Source organism: Phycodurus eques, chromosome 20 (genome assembly GCF_024500275.1).
Source record: "Phycodurus eques isolate BA_2022a chromosome 20, UOR_Pequ_1.1, whole genome shotgun sequence".
NCBI classification, from domain to species: domain Eukaryota; kingdom Metazoa; phylum Chordata; class Actinopteri; order Syngnathiformes; family Syngnathidae; genus Phycodurus; species Phycodurus eques.
Genome location: NC_084544.1, coordinates 7,876,578 through 7,894,259, shown reverse-complemented (window position 1 = coordinate 7,894,259; position 17,682 = coordinate 7,876,578). Strand labels below are relative to the sequence as shown.

The following is a 17,682-nucleotide window of genomic DNA, read 5'->3' as shown; positions in this document are numbered from 1 at the left end:
GTTCCTATGATTAATTGATAGGATTTTTTTTTTTTTTTTTTTTTTATCTCACGTGCGTGTTACGTTTGCTCTTTTTTCCGATTGGCATGTACAAGTAGGAAGTCATTTTAATGCTTAAAAAGAAATATTAACGCCACACACAAAAAGAAAAATAATATATACTATTGCAGGAACATTTTCCTGATCCTATGACGATAAAGTCATAATTGTCTACTTTCTTTATTCTCCAAAAATGTTCTCTGAAATGTTTTCACATATTACGACTTTACTCACTGAATATTCAAACTTTCTTTGCTAAATATTACAACTTTATTCTTGCAAACATTAGTAAAATTGCAACCTTTAATTGTAATATTACAATTTCACTCTGGTAAATATTGTTTACGATACTTAATTCTCATAAGCACTACTTTATTTTCGTAAAATTGAGGCGTTCTTCGTGTAATATTACTACTACATTTTCATAGAATTGTGACTTTTTTCTTGTAATATTATAACTTAATTCTTGTAAATATAAAAACTTTATTCCCTCAAAATTAAGACTTTCACATGTAACATAACCATTTTATTCTTGTATACATCATGATTTTATTACTTTTTCCGCGTAATATTACAACCTTATTCTCGTAAAATTGCAACGGCGTTCACGTAATATTACAACGTATTCCCATAAACATAATTTTAGTCTCATAAAAATTTGGCTTTTTCACATATTATTCTTTATTCTCAGAAAAATTACAAGTTTTTTGCACAATAGTAGTACTTTATACTTTGAAAAATTACAACTATTTCTCATAATATTACATCTTTAGTCTCATAAATATGCTGATGGTAATAAGCTCATACATAATAGGTTTACGCCTCTTATAGTCTTTTTGTTCTCATAAAGCTATTATTCGCCGACCCTATAGTTGAATTATTCCTCCATTTAATATTCCGCTTTTACCTGAAATGACTTTATTATAGCTTCTGACTGACTGCCAACTGTAGAAGTGTAATAGCTGCTAGATGTTTTCTAGGGGAGTCGTAACCAGAAGGATTTTTTTTTGTCATTCATTTGAAAGGGAAATACATTTAAATACTCGAAAACAGATTTTGAATAAAGTACTCTCGAGTCAAGGGTGGGAAACCAAGCGTTCCCTCGCATGCATTATTATTAGAACAAAATGAACATCCATGTAACAAAGCAAAAAGATTTTTACAAATGTTTAGCCTGATTCACATTTCACGCAGTTTCACTTCAATTTCAGGTAGTCACCATAAAACAAGGAGATGAAGTGGAACCTAGTTTTCTTTTATTTCTTAATGTAAGTAAGTAATAGAGGGCACAGTACTGCAAGCCAAGCAGGCTATTTGCAGAAAAGGACCTCTCATTAGCACAAAATTATATCATACAGTAGAATAGCGACAATGAGTACAAAACACATTTGTATTCATTGTCATAACATTTGGTGCTCATGATTTTGTACGAATTGTCACAAAGGATAGGCGACAAGGTAACTTAATAGCTCACTTGCACAACATAGTACAATCGAGTGCAAATTGTCACTACTGTACCATATTCTGCGCTACCACCTTTGTGCTAATAATCACTATTGTACTATATAATACTATTAATGAGACATTTAGCAACCTCATCTCTTACCACTTGTGACAGTTAGTACAAAAGTGGTAGGAAACAAGATATCTAAATCCCTCATCACTAGCACAAGGTAGTGACGATTAGGACATGGTAGGGGACAAGAAAACCACATGTCTAATTATACTATGATATGGACAAAAGTAGTGCCGGTAATCATCACTATTGTACTATACATAGTAATAGTATTTTCAGTTTGTGCAAATAAAACATTGAGTTACCTTGTCTTCCACCACTTGTGACAATTAGTATAGCGACAAATAATGCAACTAAACACCTTATTTGTAGATAAAAGTACGATATATTATAATAGTGACAATGAGGACATACGTGCTAATAGAACAGGTGAGTGAACTTCTCGTTTGTACAAAATAGTACAATATCGTAAAATTGGGACGATTTGGACAAAAGTAACGAGAGACAAGGTAACTGAATGTGTCATTAGCCTCGACAGTGTCAATTAAAACTGAACATTTGGGTACATGATATTGTGCGAGGATCCCTAATATTGATTCTGGTGAGTGTACAGATGGAAGACCCCGACTTGCATGTGGTGCTGCCAAATTGTGTGTGTGTGCAGCACTCACCCAAAAATGATGGGGGGTTGCTTCCTGGTGATGAAACGTAGACAGCTCAGTCACAACCGAGCCTGCGGACCCACTGGGCCGGTTGTCAGGTTGCCACGGCGACGGCGCCGGGGCTGAGAATCACACCTGAGCGTCCCCCTGGAGTGACCCCTCACTCATCCCCTGCAAGTGTGCGCGTGTAGGCCTCGGTAAGGTGTTTTTACGAAGAAATGTATATGTGTGTGCGCGTGTGTGTGTGAGTCAGATTACTGAAGCAGCATCATCATCATCATCATCACCTCTCTTCTTCTACCTCTCCTCCTCCAAGTCTAGTGAGGACCACCAGCGGCAGCTGGGATGTTGCACTCTCTCTTTGGAGCCGGCTGGCTGTGGTCATGATGCGTTCACGGGCACCTGGAATCAGTCGGAACTCCCGCTCAGAATTAATAACACTTCCCCCCCAAAGCTACGGTTCACGCACGCATCCAAAAAAGGTAAACATCCACATTTGTGCTGCAGTTTTTTTGGGTTTTTTTTCTCTCTCTTCTCGGTTCAGTTCCGCCTCCGTTTTCAACCAAAACATCCACAATATGGTCCAGTAGAGTCCTGCACTGAACCGGCGTCCCTTTACCGCAGTCCGATTGCGATTAAAGACGGCGGCAAGAGGAGGACAGAAGAGGCGCTCGCTCAACGGATGCGCCTCTCCCCGGAGGGGGGAGATAACGCGTGAGCTAGGCGGAGAAGAGGGGGGAAAGGGGGTGAGGACGCACCGCCCACCAAAGGCGATCGAGGCTGCCCTGCGAGCGCTCTCCTCCCGATGTAGGAACCCCACCGCGCCGTTTAATTGGAATGAGATTGGAAGTGTGCGATACGGCTCAAATTACAACCCGAGTAAATTTAATCTCCCACACTCATGCGAAAATCACTTATCGCTGCTTTTTGCTTTACATTTGTGCCAGAGAAATGGTGATGTTGACATTCCATGGCAACAGGGCACGTCTGTCAAAGTATCTTTTTTTTTTTTTAAATGTTCTCTCCAGGCACGTGCACACATAGACCCAAAGTGATGCACAAGCACCTGCCTTTTTGCCTTTAATGAAAAAAGTACTTTTCTCTTTTTTCTTCATACACCAATATGAAAGAAAATAACAACAATAATAATAGCCTCTGTAATCAATTCCACCCAAAAGTGATATTTGACGGGCATTTATTTGATTTATTCCTTGTGAGAATAATATAAATGCACCCATCATAATTGATTTGGGGTTAATTAGAGGCACTTTAAAAGTTGGCAGGTGTTTGCTGACCCCAATTTACCTTGAGTTTGAATGTAATGGCCAAATTCAGAACGCAGCCAGATCCCCATTTATAAGAGTGTGTGTGCACTTGTGCAACCATATTATCCCAGTTGTTAATTTTTTATTTTTTTTTTTTCCCCCTCCAAATGTGTGTCACCTCTGATACTACCTCCAAAGGCAGAAAATGTTTGTTCCCCACATTCAGTGTTGGTGCCGTTTATATAGAACAGCGACACGGATCAAAACACCGCATTAGAGGCATCATTGCCTTTTACACAGAACCCGACATAGCGCCTAACAGTGGTGGGACGTGACCTGCGTGCTAGGACACCCGTCACTTACTTCTCCCACCCTGTTGTGCTGAAAGCAATCGTTATATCTTATGGGACTGATATCGCCACGTACCTAATTATCTGATCGAGGGATGCCTTTGGTGGGTTCTGTGCGAAAATTAAAGGCAAATAAATGTTGTCTTTTCTGTCATGGCTCTGATGCTGTTTTACATCATGACATGGAACGGGGGGACGAAGTCAACCTGGAAATTTGTTCATCTTTGGAGGTAGTACCAAAGACAAGATGCTGCCTGCATGTAAAGGTATTGTGCAGTGTGAAGTTTTAACAGCCACTTCTCCTGTCCCATTGTGTTGAAAGCAATTGTGACCATCCAGCAAGTATTTTGGACGTCATACCAAACGGCATCGAATGATCCGCGTGAAAGCACACAGTTATGGTAATGTACCGCCTCAGCCGGGTTGTGTGTAAAAAGCAAAGGCGGATAAATGCCAGTTACGGCTCTGATGCCTCAATTTTGGGGCTTTATTGCACCTGGCTGTTCTGTGTAAACAGCATCGGCATGAAACTGAATGATGACAGGTTTAATCATCACTAACGAATGTCTGCTTCGACTTTAGATCGTCAACAACATAACTGACAATAGACGCACAGCACTCCCAAATATAGACACTGACTAAGTGACACATCTCTTTTCTTACTCTCTTGGCTCGCCATCTTCTATGGTCTAAGCACACATCGCCATGGAAACTGTTAACAGAATAGCTAGCCTGAAAAAAAAAAAATATGTATGAGAACAAGAACTTTGATGATGGGCAAGGATGTATTTTTAGAAGTGGAAGGGCACGCTGTGTGGACAGCACGGCTCACTACTTTCATCAACTTTTAACAAACACACGACTTAGTCGACACTACATAAAATTGGCCTCAGACCATTTTATCTGCATTATTTTCCCCCTTCTTAAATAAAACGTGCGCCTTCACGCACACACATCGCCATGGAAACTGATAAAAGAAATGCTTGCCTGCAACAAGAAAAAATAAGACCAAGCCTGGACATGGGGTGGGGGGACGCAGTAGACGGAAAAGAAAGAAACCTTGAGATAGAAAATAGCTGATCCATAACAAAGTCTTTTCATGCATGTATGGGATGTGAGGATACAAACAACATTGAGGTGGATTAAAATGGCTGTTAGTTGACAGATATGATGGATATTCTTATCATTCCACGTTGCATGACAATCTAACCATAGTTCCACGAAGGAAGTGCAGCACTGGAGACCGACGTGGGCTAGAAAGATTGTAAGTGAAAGAGGGAGAGGAGTGGGGGGGATACAAGGGAAGAGAGTACAGCACAGTACACCACCTACACTCCGTCGCCATGGCAACTGCCACACTTGAACAAGAGGGATAATGCCGATCTGCCAAGTGTTTATTTGGTTGGACGAAAGCTGATTGTCGCGGTTGGAGGTTAAATGTAATAGAATTAAATGTGATTGTGACTGGGAAAACAATAGGTGCAATGCTGAGAAGGCGCGTGGCCTGTCGGTGAACGCACCACTATTGATAGGTTTGAAGAAAAAAATTATTAGTGACAAAATTTCCCAAGATCGGTTAATTGAATAATCCAGTCCAAACTGTTGTCATCATAAAACCTTTATTAACTGTAGAGACATTGTTTTAGCAAAGACATCAGACAGAGAAGACCCAAACGATAAAATGTGTTTGTCCACACAAAAATTGGTCAATACGAGCCAGTCACAGAAAAGACAATTAAAAGTCATGTTGGTCAACACGAGCCAGTCACAGAAAAGACAATTAAAAGTCATGTCTCCACAAAAAGGCGTTAAAAGTCCTTTGTACACAAAATGTTGGTAAACCCTGGCCAGCTGCGGCTGAGGGTCAGATGAAGCCACCAGTCGCCAAAGGTCTAAATCAAGTCAGTAGTTCACAAAAAGTTGGTCAACGACTGCAGCTCAGAATCCAATCAAACCACTTGTCACAGAACAGCCATATCAAAGTTATGTCTTCAAAAAGGTGCTCCAAGTCCTTTGCACGCAAAAAAATTGGTTAGTACAAGATGCAGCTCGGGCTGAGAGTCACAGAAGAACTAAATACATTTCATTTGTCCACAAAAAGTTGGTTTATGTCCTTTACACACACCCAAACTTGTTCAACAGAAGAGCCGTATGATAGTCATTTTTCCTCAATAAAGTCGTCAAAGTTCTTTGTCCATAAAACGTTGGTCTCCACTGGCTGGAACTGAGCGTCACAGCAGATACAAATTGTCAGTTGTACACAAAAAGTAGTCATGACAAATAAGGGCCTCTAGCTGGGAGTCCAATCCAGCCACCACTCACTCAAGATCCAATACTCAATTGATTCGAACCTGAAACTCAACTCGTGTAGTTCTTTAGCACTAAATGCCACAAGGTGGCGGAAAAGCACTACTTTTTGATTAAAGCTACTCAATTGACTTCAACCTAGTTCTTTGGCACCATGATGCCACCAAATTCCTTTCTTGTTACAACTTGACTACAAAAAAAAGTGACTAAATAGATTTTGCAAGGAATAATGCCGGAGAGGTCCCCCCCACCACCCCCACAAAAATTTTTTTTTTTTTTTTTTTAAATCAGCAAATAGGAGAATCCGCAAATGCCAAATCATGAAAATGCCAGGGCTCACTGTACTCACTATTGTGAACATTACAAGAGGTATTTTGTGCAATGTTCTCTGTTCATTACTCAGTAAACTAACAGTTCGGACTGTAATGGGGACAGGAGTGGCAGTGCCCCACCAGCAGATGGTGCTGGTTTGCTTTATTTCCAATTTATGCCTTATTCATAAAAAGAATTAACTGATACAATCTCAAAATGGATTTTTAGGTGGGTTTACATGACACAAAAACTTTCCAATTTCTACAAAACTTTGTTCCAGAGGCATGGATGGCCTTGAAATATTGGCAGGAATCTGGATACATGGGAAATTTCTTGTATTTTAGGGATTACCCAACACAACCCTCCCAAATTTACTCAGTCAAGGGAAGGTTAAGATAAAAGATGGCGGGGGAGAAGGCGGGAGAAAAAAAGAAAGACCCAGACACCAGTTTCACCGATCAACACAAAATTGGGTGGGCATGTCTATCATAACAGGACGCACAAGTCTCTCATTCTGCACTTTGTGAGATGCCCAACGATGCCTCAAGATGGCGCCAAAGCCCCGTCAAATAGAAAAGTAACGCGTTGGCACCATGCTGGTGGGAGGAACTACATGATTTTGTGTGTATCTGCATTATGTGTCGTTTTACCCCAAACCTTCAAACTATATCGTTTTTTTTTTTTCATAAAACACTAAATTTACAAATACCTGCTTTTCAATGGACGGCAACATCATAATTATTAACCACCCGTGAACTACTGCTACAGAGGAGTCTAAAAAGAAAACATAAATTACTTTTATTCGTTGTAGAAAGGACATCTTTTCACAATACAAAAGGACAGTTTATTCAAGGAAAACAAAAAAAAAGAAAGTGGGAGAGAGTCCAAAGGCATTATTCAATCCACTCAAATTAATCTACGGAAATCATCCTCTGTATGGTGAAGAGTCCAGTGTGCAGTCTTTATGGATGACATGTTCCCGGAAAGAAAGAAAAAAATAATCCCATTTAAGTGGCGAGTGCACTCTGCTTGACCAGCATCCTGTGGCGCGCGCCTCTCGACGCCGCGTCCCGTCCCGTCATCCCTCCCGACGCGTTGGGGAACCCGTGAGCGGCCACGTACTTACGGTAGGCCTCGCGGATGATGCGGAAGGCCCGCGCGTTGGCGTACGGGATGTCCGTGACCGGGTCCCGGTACAGCGCCGTCTTGTGAGTGACGGGGCAGATTTCCTGCACGGGGATCTGGGGACTTGCCTGAGCGCTGCGCGGGAACCCGCAGTTAAACGCCTCGTCGTCGCTGAAAGTCACAAATGTGCGCGAGCAGAGGCCACCGACGGGCTGCTGCGAGGACATGGCAGGATTCGGCAGCACCGTCTGAGGAACATCTTGATCCAAACTTGAGGAGGGTGGGGAAGAAAAGCAGCATTTGTTGCCTGTTTATCGCTTTAAATTTGAGCGCGGGGGGGCATCAGTCATTTCAGTTTTTAGCTTCCAAAGGCCATACTAATTTCAACAATGATCTAATCCAGCTGGGCAGCACGGTGAGCTAGTGGTTAACACGTCTGCCTCATGGTCTGGAGCAGTGATTCTCACAGTGCAGGACGTGTACCAGTGGAAGAATCGCAGCCTCGGTACAGTTCAGTTGTATTGATCTTTGAAGTACAATACATTTCATCTTTGATGACTAATCGTCAATTTTAGGTGGTGCACAACCTGGAATAGTCGCCGGTCAATCACAGGACCCAGAACCTTTCAACTATGAGGCAGACATGACAACCACTACAACACTGTGATGCCCAAAACAAAACTCCAACTAATGAAAAAGCAGTCATATTATTATTATTTTTTTTTATATTAAAATGGATTAACTGCTCGAAGCATTCCGGACAAAATTGCTTCCGGAAAGCAGATTACGACAAAAAAAAAAAAAAAAAAAAAAAAAACGTATCAGAGAGGTCAGTGTTGCAAACGTACCCTTCGACGTCTACGTTCTCCTCTTTGAGATGCGACGGCAAGACGAGGGGCATCAGAACAGAGTGGTAACGGATGGTGGGGCCCTCGAATCGGCGCTTCTTGTGGACTTGCTTCTTCTTATCAGCTTCCAGGCGCTCATAGTTTTCTACACGTATAATCAAACGTTGTAAAACAAGTATTCAACGACTCTTTGTGAATCCAGAAGAAGAGTGCGTCTTTGTGTGTGTACTCTTGGCCACACAGAATCATCATTTGAATGTCATGACTCCACTACATTTTGAACTCACTGCACTTCAGTGATCAAGGGCCACATTTGAGTTTCCAAAAACACACGGGACCAAGTCACTCATGGGTGAGGTAAAAATGAAAAAGTTAAAATGTGCATGTACATTTTGTCAAATAATCATTTAATAATGAAATGATTACTTATAATTTTAATAGAAATACATAAACAATATTTAATACAATTTAAAAAATGTCAAACATATATGCATATATATTTCCATTATTATTATATATATCATCCATTTTCTGTACCGCTTATCCTCCAGTTTTTTTTAGAGATATATATTATAATTTACAAAAAATAATATCTAAAGGCTTGTTGATGAAGTGCTGCCTCCACAGGTGAAAATACAATTGCTGATTTTATGACCACGCACTCTATTTTTCATACTCGCCTCGTCGTAACCCCTTGCTTTGCCCCTGGTCGTTGTGGTAACAAAGGCGGTACTCAGGGGTGAGCAGAGGCTCATTTGCATGAGGCAGGACCAACCCCCTCAAAACAGGCTAATTGTAGCAAGGCTGAAAAGTGTGCTGTAATTGTTGATCGTTTTGAGGAAAACATGTCACTGATATGTTCGGAGGAAACTTGTAAACAAGTTTTAAATTATGAAAAAAAAGATAATACAGTGTTTCCCCGCTGCGCCGTGAATAGCGACTCCATGAATAATTGATGTGCCCCAATTGGTGAAGCAAAGTGCTTTGGTCAGAGTACAAAAACAGCAAATCACAGGGGACAGATTTCCATCCCAGGGCATTGTGGGAAATCTGCCAGGTTAGCATCTGCGTCAGTCAACCAACAAGGCCTGATATGCGTTTAAAAATAACAAAAAGTTGGTACCCAGCGATCGAATGTTGAGTTCGGCGGTGATCTTGGCCTCGGCCAGCAGCTCCTCTTGGGTGAGGGGCCGGTCGCGGTGGGCCCCCCTCCGGCGGCGAGGGGCATCCTGGCGCTCCTGCAGGCGCAGGTTGGTCTTGCGGGTGTGCTCGCTGGTGGACTGTCGCACGGATTTGCGGGCTACAAGAGAAACAAAAAGTTGTTTTAGGTGCTTTTGGAGGTGCTGAGTCACCGTGTTCTTTTTGACGAAGTGCGAAAAAGGAGGAGGCGATGGTGGGAGGTTTTGCCGCCGTACCGCCGTAGTCTTGAAATTCTTGTGGAATCCTCCGCTTGAGCTCGGCTTTGGGTTTCTTCTCTATCTTCTTTGTTTCCTCTGATGGTCGTTTGGGTTTGGGCTTGGGCTTGGCCACCTTCACAGGCTCCTGTATGGAACGCACAAAAAGACAACACCAAACCTGAGTCCAAAAACCTACAAAATACTTGGCTCTCTGGGTGTTGTCCATTAAAGACAAATACATTTTCTGTTCTGTATTTTCAGTGTAGTAAACTTAATTTTCTCAGTTCTTAAATGGTGGTGTTCATAGACAGACAAAGAATTAACCACTGTGCTCATTTGAACTCTGTTGCTAACCAAAACAGTAACACAAAACCCCTCTCTGAGTGGAGAATTAGAGCATGTTGTAAACACTTCCCTGCGCAGTATTAAAGATAACCTTTTGTTCTGTGGAGACAGCAACTTTAATGACTATTAGCTTTCCGGGAGACTCCAAATATGGTCGCTCCACAATGTTGTGCATCTTCAGTTGGCCTCTTGTCTTGCCATTGCGCTGCATTTCTCCAAATCAGTACCTTTTATTTTGTATTATACGCCACTTTCACTTGACATAAATTGTAATACGCCACTAACATTGTTAAAAATAATTCGAAAAGGTCCTCCAACCATCTGGATCTAAGTAAATAAATTGTTGCTAATTAAATGACTATGGTTTCTTCTCTTCATATAACGTAAATCAATACATGTATAGTACATGTATAGTAATACTAGTGCTATGCAAAAAACTCACTGAATTGAATACTAAAAAAAAAAAAAATACAATATTCAAAACATTAAATACAATCAAACATATTAGAATGAAGGTTATACCGATGGATAGTCTTTTTACTTTCAAGTAGTACAACTTTTATTTACAGTTCAGTTGTATTTAACTTTAAAGTACAATAGCAGTATTGTTTTTAATCTTTAAGAACGGTTTGTTTTTCAAAAATTATTTAAGTGCAATCTTTTTATTTTTGTTTAATGTCCCTTATGGGTTAATTGAATCATTATTTTATTTTCTATAGTGCAGTGATCATGTTCAAGCTGTGCATAATGTTTCGACGACTTACAATAATACACTTTTAAGGAATAAAATCTTTGAACACTTAAGGCTTCTTTATACTCGCGCTGGCGTCACTGCGGCTGTCCCTCGCGTAGTTTGCCTACAGGAGGGAGTTTCCTCTGGATTTCAACAACAATGGCGACCGCGACAGAACAAATGGACCTACATGACCAGATGATACGTTAAATTATGCTAAAAAATCGATCGAGAAGGCGGCGACGTAGATGGTATGTAGAAACAAGGGGCACGCTGACTACGTCATCACAGCATGTGACTAAAACGGACCAATCATGAGAGGACCTCTTCGCGGCGTTCGACGAGCAGCAACTATTTTTGTCGGGTGAGCGGCAAGCTACGCAGAGGTGCTGCGCGGAGCAATTTCTCAGTCACGTGATGCAATGGGGGCGTTGTCGGCCACGCGACCGCGGGAGTATTTAGCCCAACTACATAACAGCATTTTAATGGTCATGATGGTGGTACTTGGAGAACTTAGTACTGTTTTAGTTGTAAAAAGTTTGAGAGAGACTGATCAACCTTATATGCTTTAGTAACGACTCGACTCTTCCTGCGAGGCGCGTCGTCTTCCTGGGCGCTGTCTGGCTCATCCCCCTCATCGATGTCAAAATCACTGTCCACCTCGTCCTCCGTGTCCGAATGATCTTCATTGTACTCGTCGTCTCCCGATTCCTTGAGTGGTGGACACGCACACACACACACAAAGGGAAAGCAGTTTAGCTGAAATTCTATTTCGCAGCCCTTTTTCAAAGACAGCTTTTGGCGGTTAAGGACTCAATATGTGAACTGTCATTTTATTCCCAAAACCAAAGAGACACACTTTGAAGTTATGAACGGGTTGTACCCATCCAATGACTTTGCGCGACAAGAATTTGGTATTGTGCTTTCTGTGATTAAGTAGAAACTACTGTCAATTATGTATTTATTTATTTTTATTGTTTGCGGACGAAAGTCTTATGGGCTGACATAATACTGTTTTTTCCTGAAAGTTTTCCTATTAAAAGAATTTTCTCCAGAAGGCCTTTTATTTTACTGTACATTACTATTTGGTACATTACGACTCTTGTCCCCTGTAATTTTTGACATAAATGTAATGTTTTGAAGGTGAAGCCCAACTTTTTTTCTCTTTCTCAAAAGCCTACACTTAAGAATAGAAATGCCATTAATCTTACTTGTATGATTGAAGCATATATGCAATGTGAAAAGCCTTAGCTAACGTTCTTTTTCTATTTTCAGTGTTTGTATGTATCTTGTGCTTATTAATGTTCACTTTTAATGACAAAAAAAACTACACTAAATATCCGCGTGGAGGCGTGTTTAAAGTATTTGAACACATACACGTACACAAAATAAATCCTAAACTATGCGTATGCACAAAGTTAATTTCGTATTTTCAATTAAAAACGTGCAAAAATCAAAAAGCAAAACTTGTTTTTGGAAAAAACATCATTGTCCTTTACTTTTTTGATGTGCGAAGGGGGTAAAATCGTTATTTTGAAATTCCCCATCTCCAAGCCCTGATGTGTCCCCGATGCTAAGCCCGCCGCCGACGACGACAACAACAACTTACATCGTTGAAACCTCCGTAAGTGGTCTTGTAGAACTCGTCGTCCTCCTCGGCGTCCAGCAACTTGGACATGCGATTCCCCGCAGTCTTTCGGGGCTCGCGGTGAACCGCTAGACTCATTTTATGCATTAAAAAGCAAACGAAGCTACCACAGCTAACCACCGAGTATGTTGTTTAGCAGGGCGTGCGCTAACGCCAAATGTATTTCTTACAATATCTGAAGCCGTAAAACTATCTTCTCGTATACGTGGGGAAGCGACTACCTTCGAATAAGTGTTTTGGAACCGTTTACAGCATGCGAATGCGTCCAAAATGATATTTATAGCTCGTAGCTGTCGGCTAACATTAGCCAACGTTGAATTGTAGCCGTTTTTTTCTTCTCCGGTTTAGTGTTTGTACATCCGGTTCAGAGAAGCTGCCTTCAAAATAAAGCTATGCTGAATCAAAGTGAACATAACCACAGTTAAATCATTCCGTTTACTCAAAAATATCACTCTTCAAACATCCATCCATCCATTTTCTGAGCCGCTTCTCCTCACTAGGGTCGCGGGCGTGCTGGAGCCTATCCCAGCTGTCATCGGGCAGGAGGCGGGGTACACCCTGAACTGGTTGACTCTTCAAACAAACAAAATTTATTAAGATGTCATGCTTCACGTGGAATAATTACCACATGAAGCATGACATCTTAGTAAATATCGTGTATTTTAGCCACGAGACAAGTAGAGTCAGCGTAGCTTCGTTTCCTTTGAAATAAGAAATCACGAAATTACACATTTTAAAATGTTAAGTACAGTACTTTATTTGCTCATAAATGTGATTACATTAATCAATACCAAACAAATGCCAAATAAAATAATGTAATCAAAAATTTATAAATTTTAAACAGTAAATTTAACAGAACAACCAATCAGTAACCTTAATATGAATTAAATTCACATTTCTTGAGTGTACTTTTGTTTTTCTTAAGTATTGTGAAGTTTGCAAACCAAGCAAAAAAAAAAATAGAATAGTTTAGTCATGACTTGCACAATAATAATTATTGATAACTGGTTATATTTAAGCACAAACAAAAGCCATTTAGATGAAAGGAATATATGTTGAATTTTACATGCATTGCTCCTATTCGCACACACTGGCTGCTTTGCATGCAGGCTATTAAAGTCTGTAGCTTTGAATAACGTTTCTCCTTAAAAAAAAAAAAAAAAAAAATCACGATTTAAAAACTGCATTTTATGTTTACTTGGGTTATCTTTGTCTGATATTTGTTTGAGGATGTTAAAGTGAGAAAACTATGTGAAAAAATAAGAATTTGAGCAGGGCGCAATTACATTTTCATGGCATTGTAGTTCCATCCATCCATCCATTTTCTACATCACTTATCCTCAGAGTGCGCTTTGGACACGAGGCGAGGCCAATCGCAGGGCACAAAAAGAAAGCCATTTTTAATTACATTTTTTGTTTGGTTTTGTGTGATGAAGCAAGAGTACTAGTTGAAACCCCATGCAAGTACGGGTAGAACATGCAAACTGGATTTTAACCCTCATCCTCAGAACTGAGATCCCTCATCGTCAGAACTGTGCGGCAGATGTGCTAACCACATGTATACTCTGCCACCTCCTGTCGTATTTTTCTGCATCAATTTAGGTGATTTTTAGGTGATAAATTATATAGTAATATATGCATGCCTTTTTATATTCAATTATCTCATTAAATTATTGTTTACTGTAACTGGCTTACTGCAAGTAACAAAATATTTGTAAAATAAATAATTTTATCATTGATTTTATTTGATTAAATAACAGTTTAATTTATTTTATTAAATCATTGTTTAATTAATTACTGTATTAAAATAATATAATAAATGAGCATAATTATTTTATTAATAAAATATACTATTTTACATATTTGATATGCACATTTTTAACCTTTTTTTCGACTCATCTATTGTATGCGTGTCGTTTAAAACTCAAATGAGGCCATTAAGCACAAACAGTGGATTTAAAAAAAAAAAAGAAAAAGTCTACCCACCGCTGTTTAAATCTAACTAACAAACACCCAATCACACTTCGGAAAATGTGTTATGGACCGATGAAACCAAGTTTGAACTTTCTGGTCATAATTCAAAGAGGTATGTTTGGCGCTGCAATTGGGTCCTGAGACAAGGTGGAGGGAATTATGAACAGTTCAAAATGGCAGTTAGTGTTAGCAAAAAAAAGTTTCAGGCTTCGACTGGAAAGCAATTAAAACGGCCAGGAAAACCCTACTAGAACATCTGAAATTTATATGGGCTTATTCAGAGGCACTTTAAATGGTGGCAGGTGTATGCTGACTCCCATTTGGCATGAGTTTCAATGTGATTGGTCAATTCTGAACACAGCCACATTCCAGTTTTTAGAAGGTGTGCACAGTTGTGCAACCACATTATTTCAGTTGTTTATTTGTACTTCTCTCAAAAAGAGTAAAAAAAAAAAAAAAAAAAGTACAATTTTTCTAGATCATTTAAACCTGGCATTTGAACTAGAGTGTGTCGACTTTTTATATCAACTGTCGGCGCTCTTATTGAAAAAAACAACTTTATTCATGTTTACATCAGCTTCATTGTGAACCGGCTCGTCTCCACGTAGTTGCCAGCGCCGCCGTTACTGCCGGCGGGAGCACTGCGCGGTACGTACGCGATGTTGGCGGTGTGCTTTATCTGCCCTCTGCCCTTACTCCAGAAGAACATGGCGACGAAGCACACGCTGACGGAGCTCAAAAACGACAGGAAGCCGATGGACGCTGCGATCAACAGCGTCTTGACATCGAACGGCGGCTCCCGCTGGTCTGGCGACGACGAAGGCAAGGCAACAAGCCAGCTTTTGAGGCGAAAGGGCTTTTTCTTGGAGAGGGCTCGGACACGGAGCTCAACTGAACGCGTGTCATTTCCCGCCGCGTTGGATGCTACGCAGCGGTAAGGGCCGGCGTCCTGCGGCTGTGCGTAGCGGACCTCCAGCGAGCCGTTGGCGACCGCTCGTATCCTGCCGACGTCCGTTAAAGCTCTCAGCTCAGGGTTGCGCCAGGTGACAGATGGCGCGGGACGGCCTTCCGCATTGCAGTGCAACACCGCCATGTGGCCCTGCTCCACCCACACGAGGTCGGGTTGGTGCGGTCGGACGTGAGGGGGCCGGCACGTGAGCAGCTCCGCTATTTCCGCTGCGGGGTAGTCCAAGAAATCCCAGCGACCCAGAGCACCGCACGTCGGCGGGCCTCCGCCAAAGTCGAGCGACGAACGTCGGCGCGCCAGCCACAGCAGGCGGCAGTCGCAGTCCAGCGGGTTTGCGTCCAGTCCCAGACGTCGAAGGGCGCCCGGCGATTGAAAGACTGGCTCCTCCAGGGTACTCAGGAGGTTTCCCGACACATTGAGCAGGCTCAGACGCGCCAAACCGTGAAACGTCGCCATTTCGATGCGTCGCAACCGTCCCCCGACTATGTGGAACTCTTCTAGCCTGAGCAGATCCCCGAGCCGGTTCCCTTGGATGTAGCCAATGGGGTTGTAAGACAAGTCGAGGTGCACAAGGTAGACGAGGTGATGGAAAGCGGCGTAAGGGACTGAACTCAGGTTGCAGCTTCGAATCACAAGGGACGTAAGATTGAGGCCGACCAGGCTGTTTGCAGACAACATCTCCAGTCTGGGCCAATCGGCGATGAAGAGTTCCTTCAGACGCGCCAGGCAAAGGAAAGCATAGTTTGGCAGCACGGTGGACTCAAGCCGGTGCAGATATAAACCGGTTAACCCGCCCAGATGCACAAAGGCCTCGGTGGGGACCGACGTGAGGTTGCAGCCGTCCAGGTGGAGCTGGCGCAGGTCGGTTAAACCCGCAAAGGCCTGGCGAGAGACGAAGACAACGTCGTTTTGCAGCGCTTTTAGCACGCGTAGGCCGGCCGATTCGCGGAAGGTGAAATCTAGGAAGCCCAGGATCTCGTTGCCGCTCACGTCGAGCAGCCGTAGTCTCGACAAGCCGGCGAAGGCGCCGACCGGAAGCACCTTCAGGCGGTTGCGAGCCACGCGCAAATCCAGCAAGCTCCGCAGGCCCACGAAGGCATCGGCTTCGACATACGCCAGGAGGTTGTCGCTCAAATCCAAGTCCTCCAGTCGCGTCAAAGCCCCGAACTGCTCAGGCGCCAGAGTCCTGATGGCGTTGCGGCTCAGGTTGAGTCGAGTCAAATCCGGGGGGAGGCGCTCTGGCACGGCGGCGAGTCGGGCGTAAGAGCAGTTGGCGGTGGGCACGGCCGCGCCGCAGCGACAGGAGCGCGGGCACGGCGGCGGCGCTTGCGACGTCAACGCCAAGCCGGCCGCCAACATGCAGAGAGCCCCCCAACGTGGTGTGTAATGGTGGTCTGCCTGCATGGGTGACGGCTGCCGAAATGTGCATAAAAGTGATAAATAACGTGAGTTTTAACGTCACACATTGGCCACAACATTAGGAGAGCTCTTTCGAATAGCTTAGTTACTCGACTTACCCAAGAAACAGCTCAGTATGATGCTCTATATATTTCATTACAGTATCATAATAACATCAAAATGAATACAAAAACTTCATTAATTAAATAAAAGGAGCTGATTTTTTTTGTATTGAATAATGTATTAATATAATAATATTTTGACCCTATTGTGTAGCTACACATAAGGTAACCAAAATATTAGAAACAGCGCTCAGTGTGATACAGTGCAGTTCTACACCGCTGTAGATGTATTATTATAATATTACAATTAATATTCGCACGACACGTACAGACAAATCAGGTCACCAACTTTGTATCAACATATACAATAACAATAAAATACATTATTGCAATCATTTTTTTATTATTTAAAGCATTCATCAACTATTACTATAATATTATGACAATTATGCAATGATTTTAGCCTCTCATGTCAACAATGTAACAAACTATTGGAAACAGGTGTCAGTCAGAAGTCGTGCTATTCTACACCAAATAGAATTCCGAAAATTACAATTCCAATTGTATTTTAAAATCAAATATTAAATGTGAATAATAATAATAATAATACATATTATATAAGATTAATAGCGCTCGTGGCAAATACTCTACATCAATCAAATTAAATCAAATGTAAAACATGACAATAATTTAGAATAAATATCAATTTGTATCAGATATTACTGAAATATTAT

The 17,682-nt window shown here is 41.8% G+C and overlaps 2 protein-coding genes across 2 annotated transcripts; both read right to left on the bottom strand.

The window, feature by feature from the left end:
* Positions 1-6,415: 6,415 nt before the first annotated feature.
* vps72a (vacuolar protein sorting 72 homolog a) lies at positions 6,416-12,884 on the bottom strand. Its single transcript, XM_061664592.1, has 6 exons — positions 12,509-12,884; positions 11,458-11,610; positions 9,840-9,966; positions 9,548-9,724; positions 8,425-8,569; positions 6,416-7,846 (listed from the first exon to the last, which is right to left on the bottom strand). Exons 1-6 carry the CDS (start codon positions 12,632-12,634, stop codon positions 7,459-7,461), a joined length of 1,116 nt encoding a protein of 371 aa, XP_061520576.1. The 5' UTR covers positions 12,635-12,884; the 3' UTR covers positions 6,416-7,458.
* Positions 12,885-15,089: 2,205 nt separating this feature from the next.
* On the bottom strand, positions 15,090-16,892 carry LOC133395568 (leucine-rich repeat and immunoglobulin-like domain-containing nogo receptor-interacting protein 1). Its single transcript, XM_061664591.1, has one exon. The coding sequence runs from the start codon at positions 16,890-16,892 to the stop codon at positions 15,090-15,092; it is 1,803 nt and encodes a 600-aa protein (XP_061520575.1).
* Between the last annotated feature and the right edge of the window lie 790 nt (positions 16,893-17,682).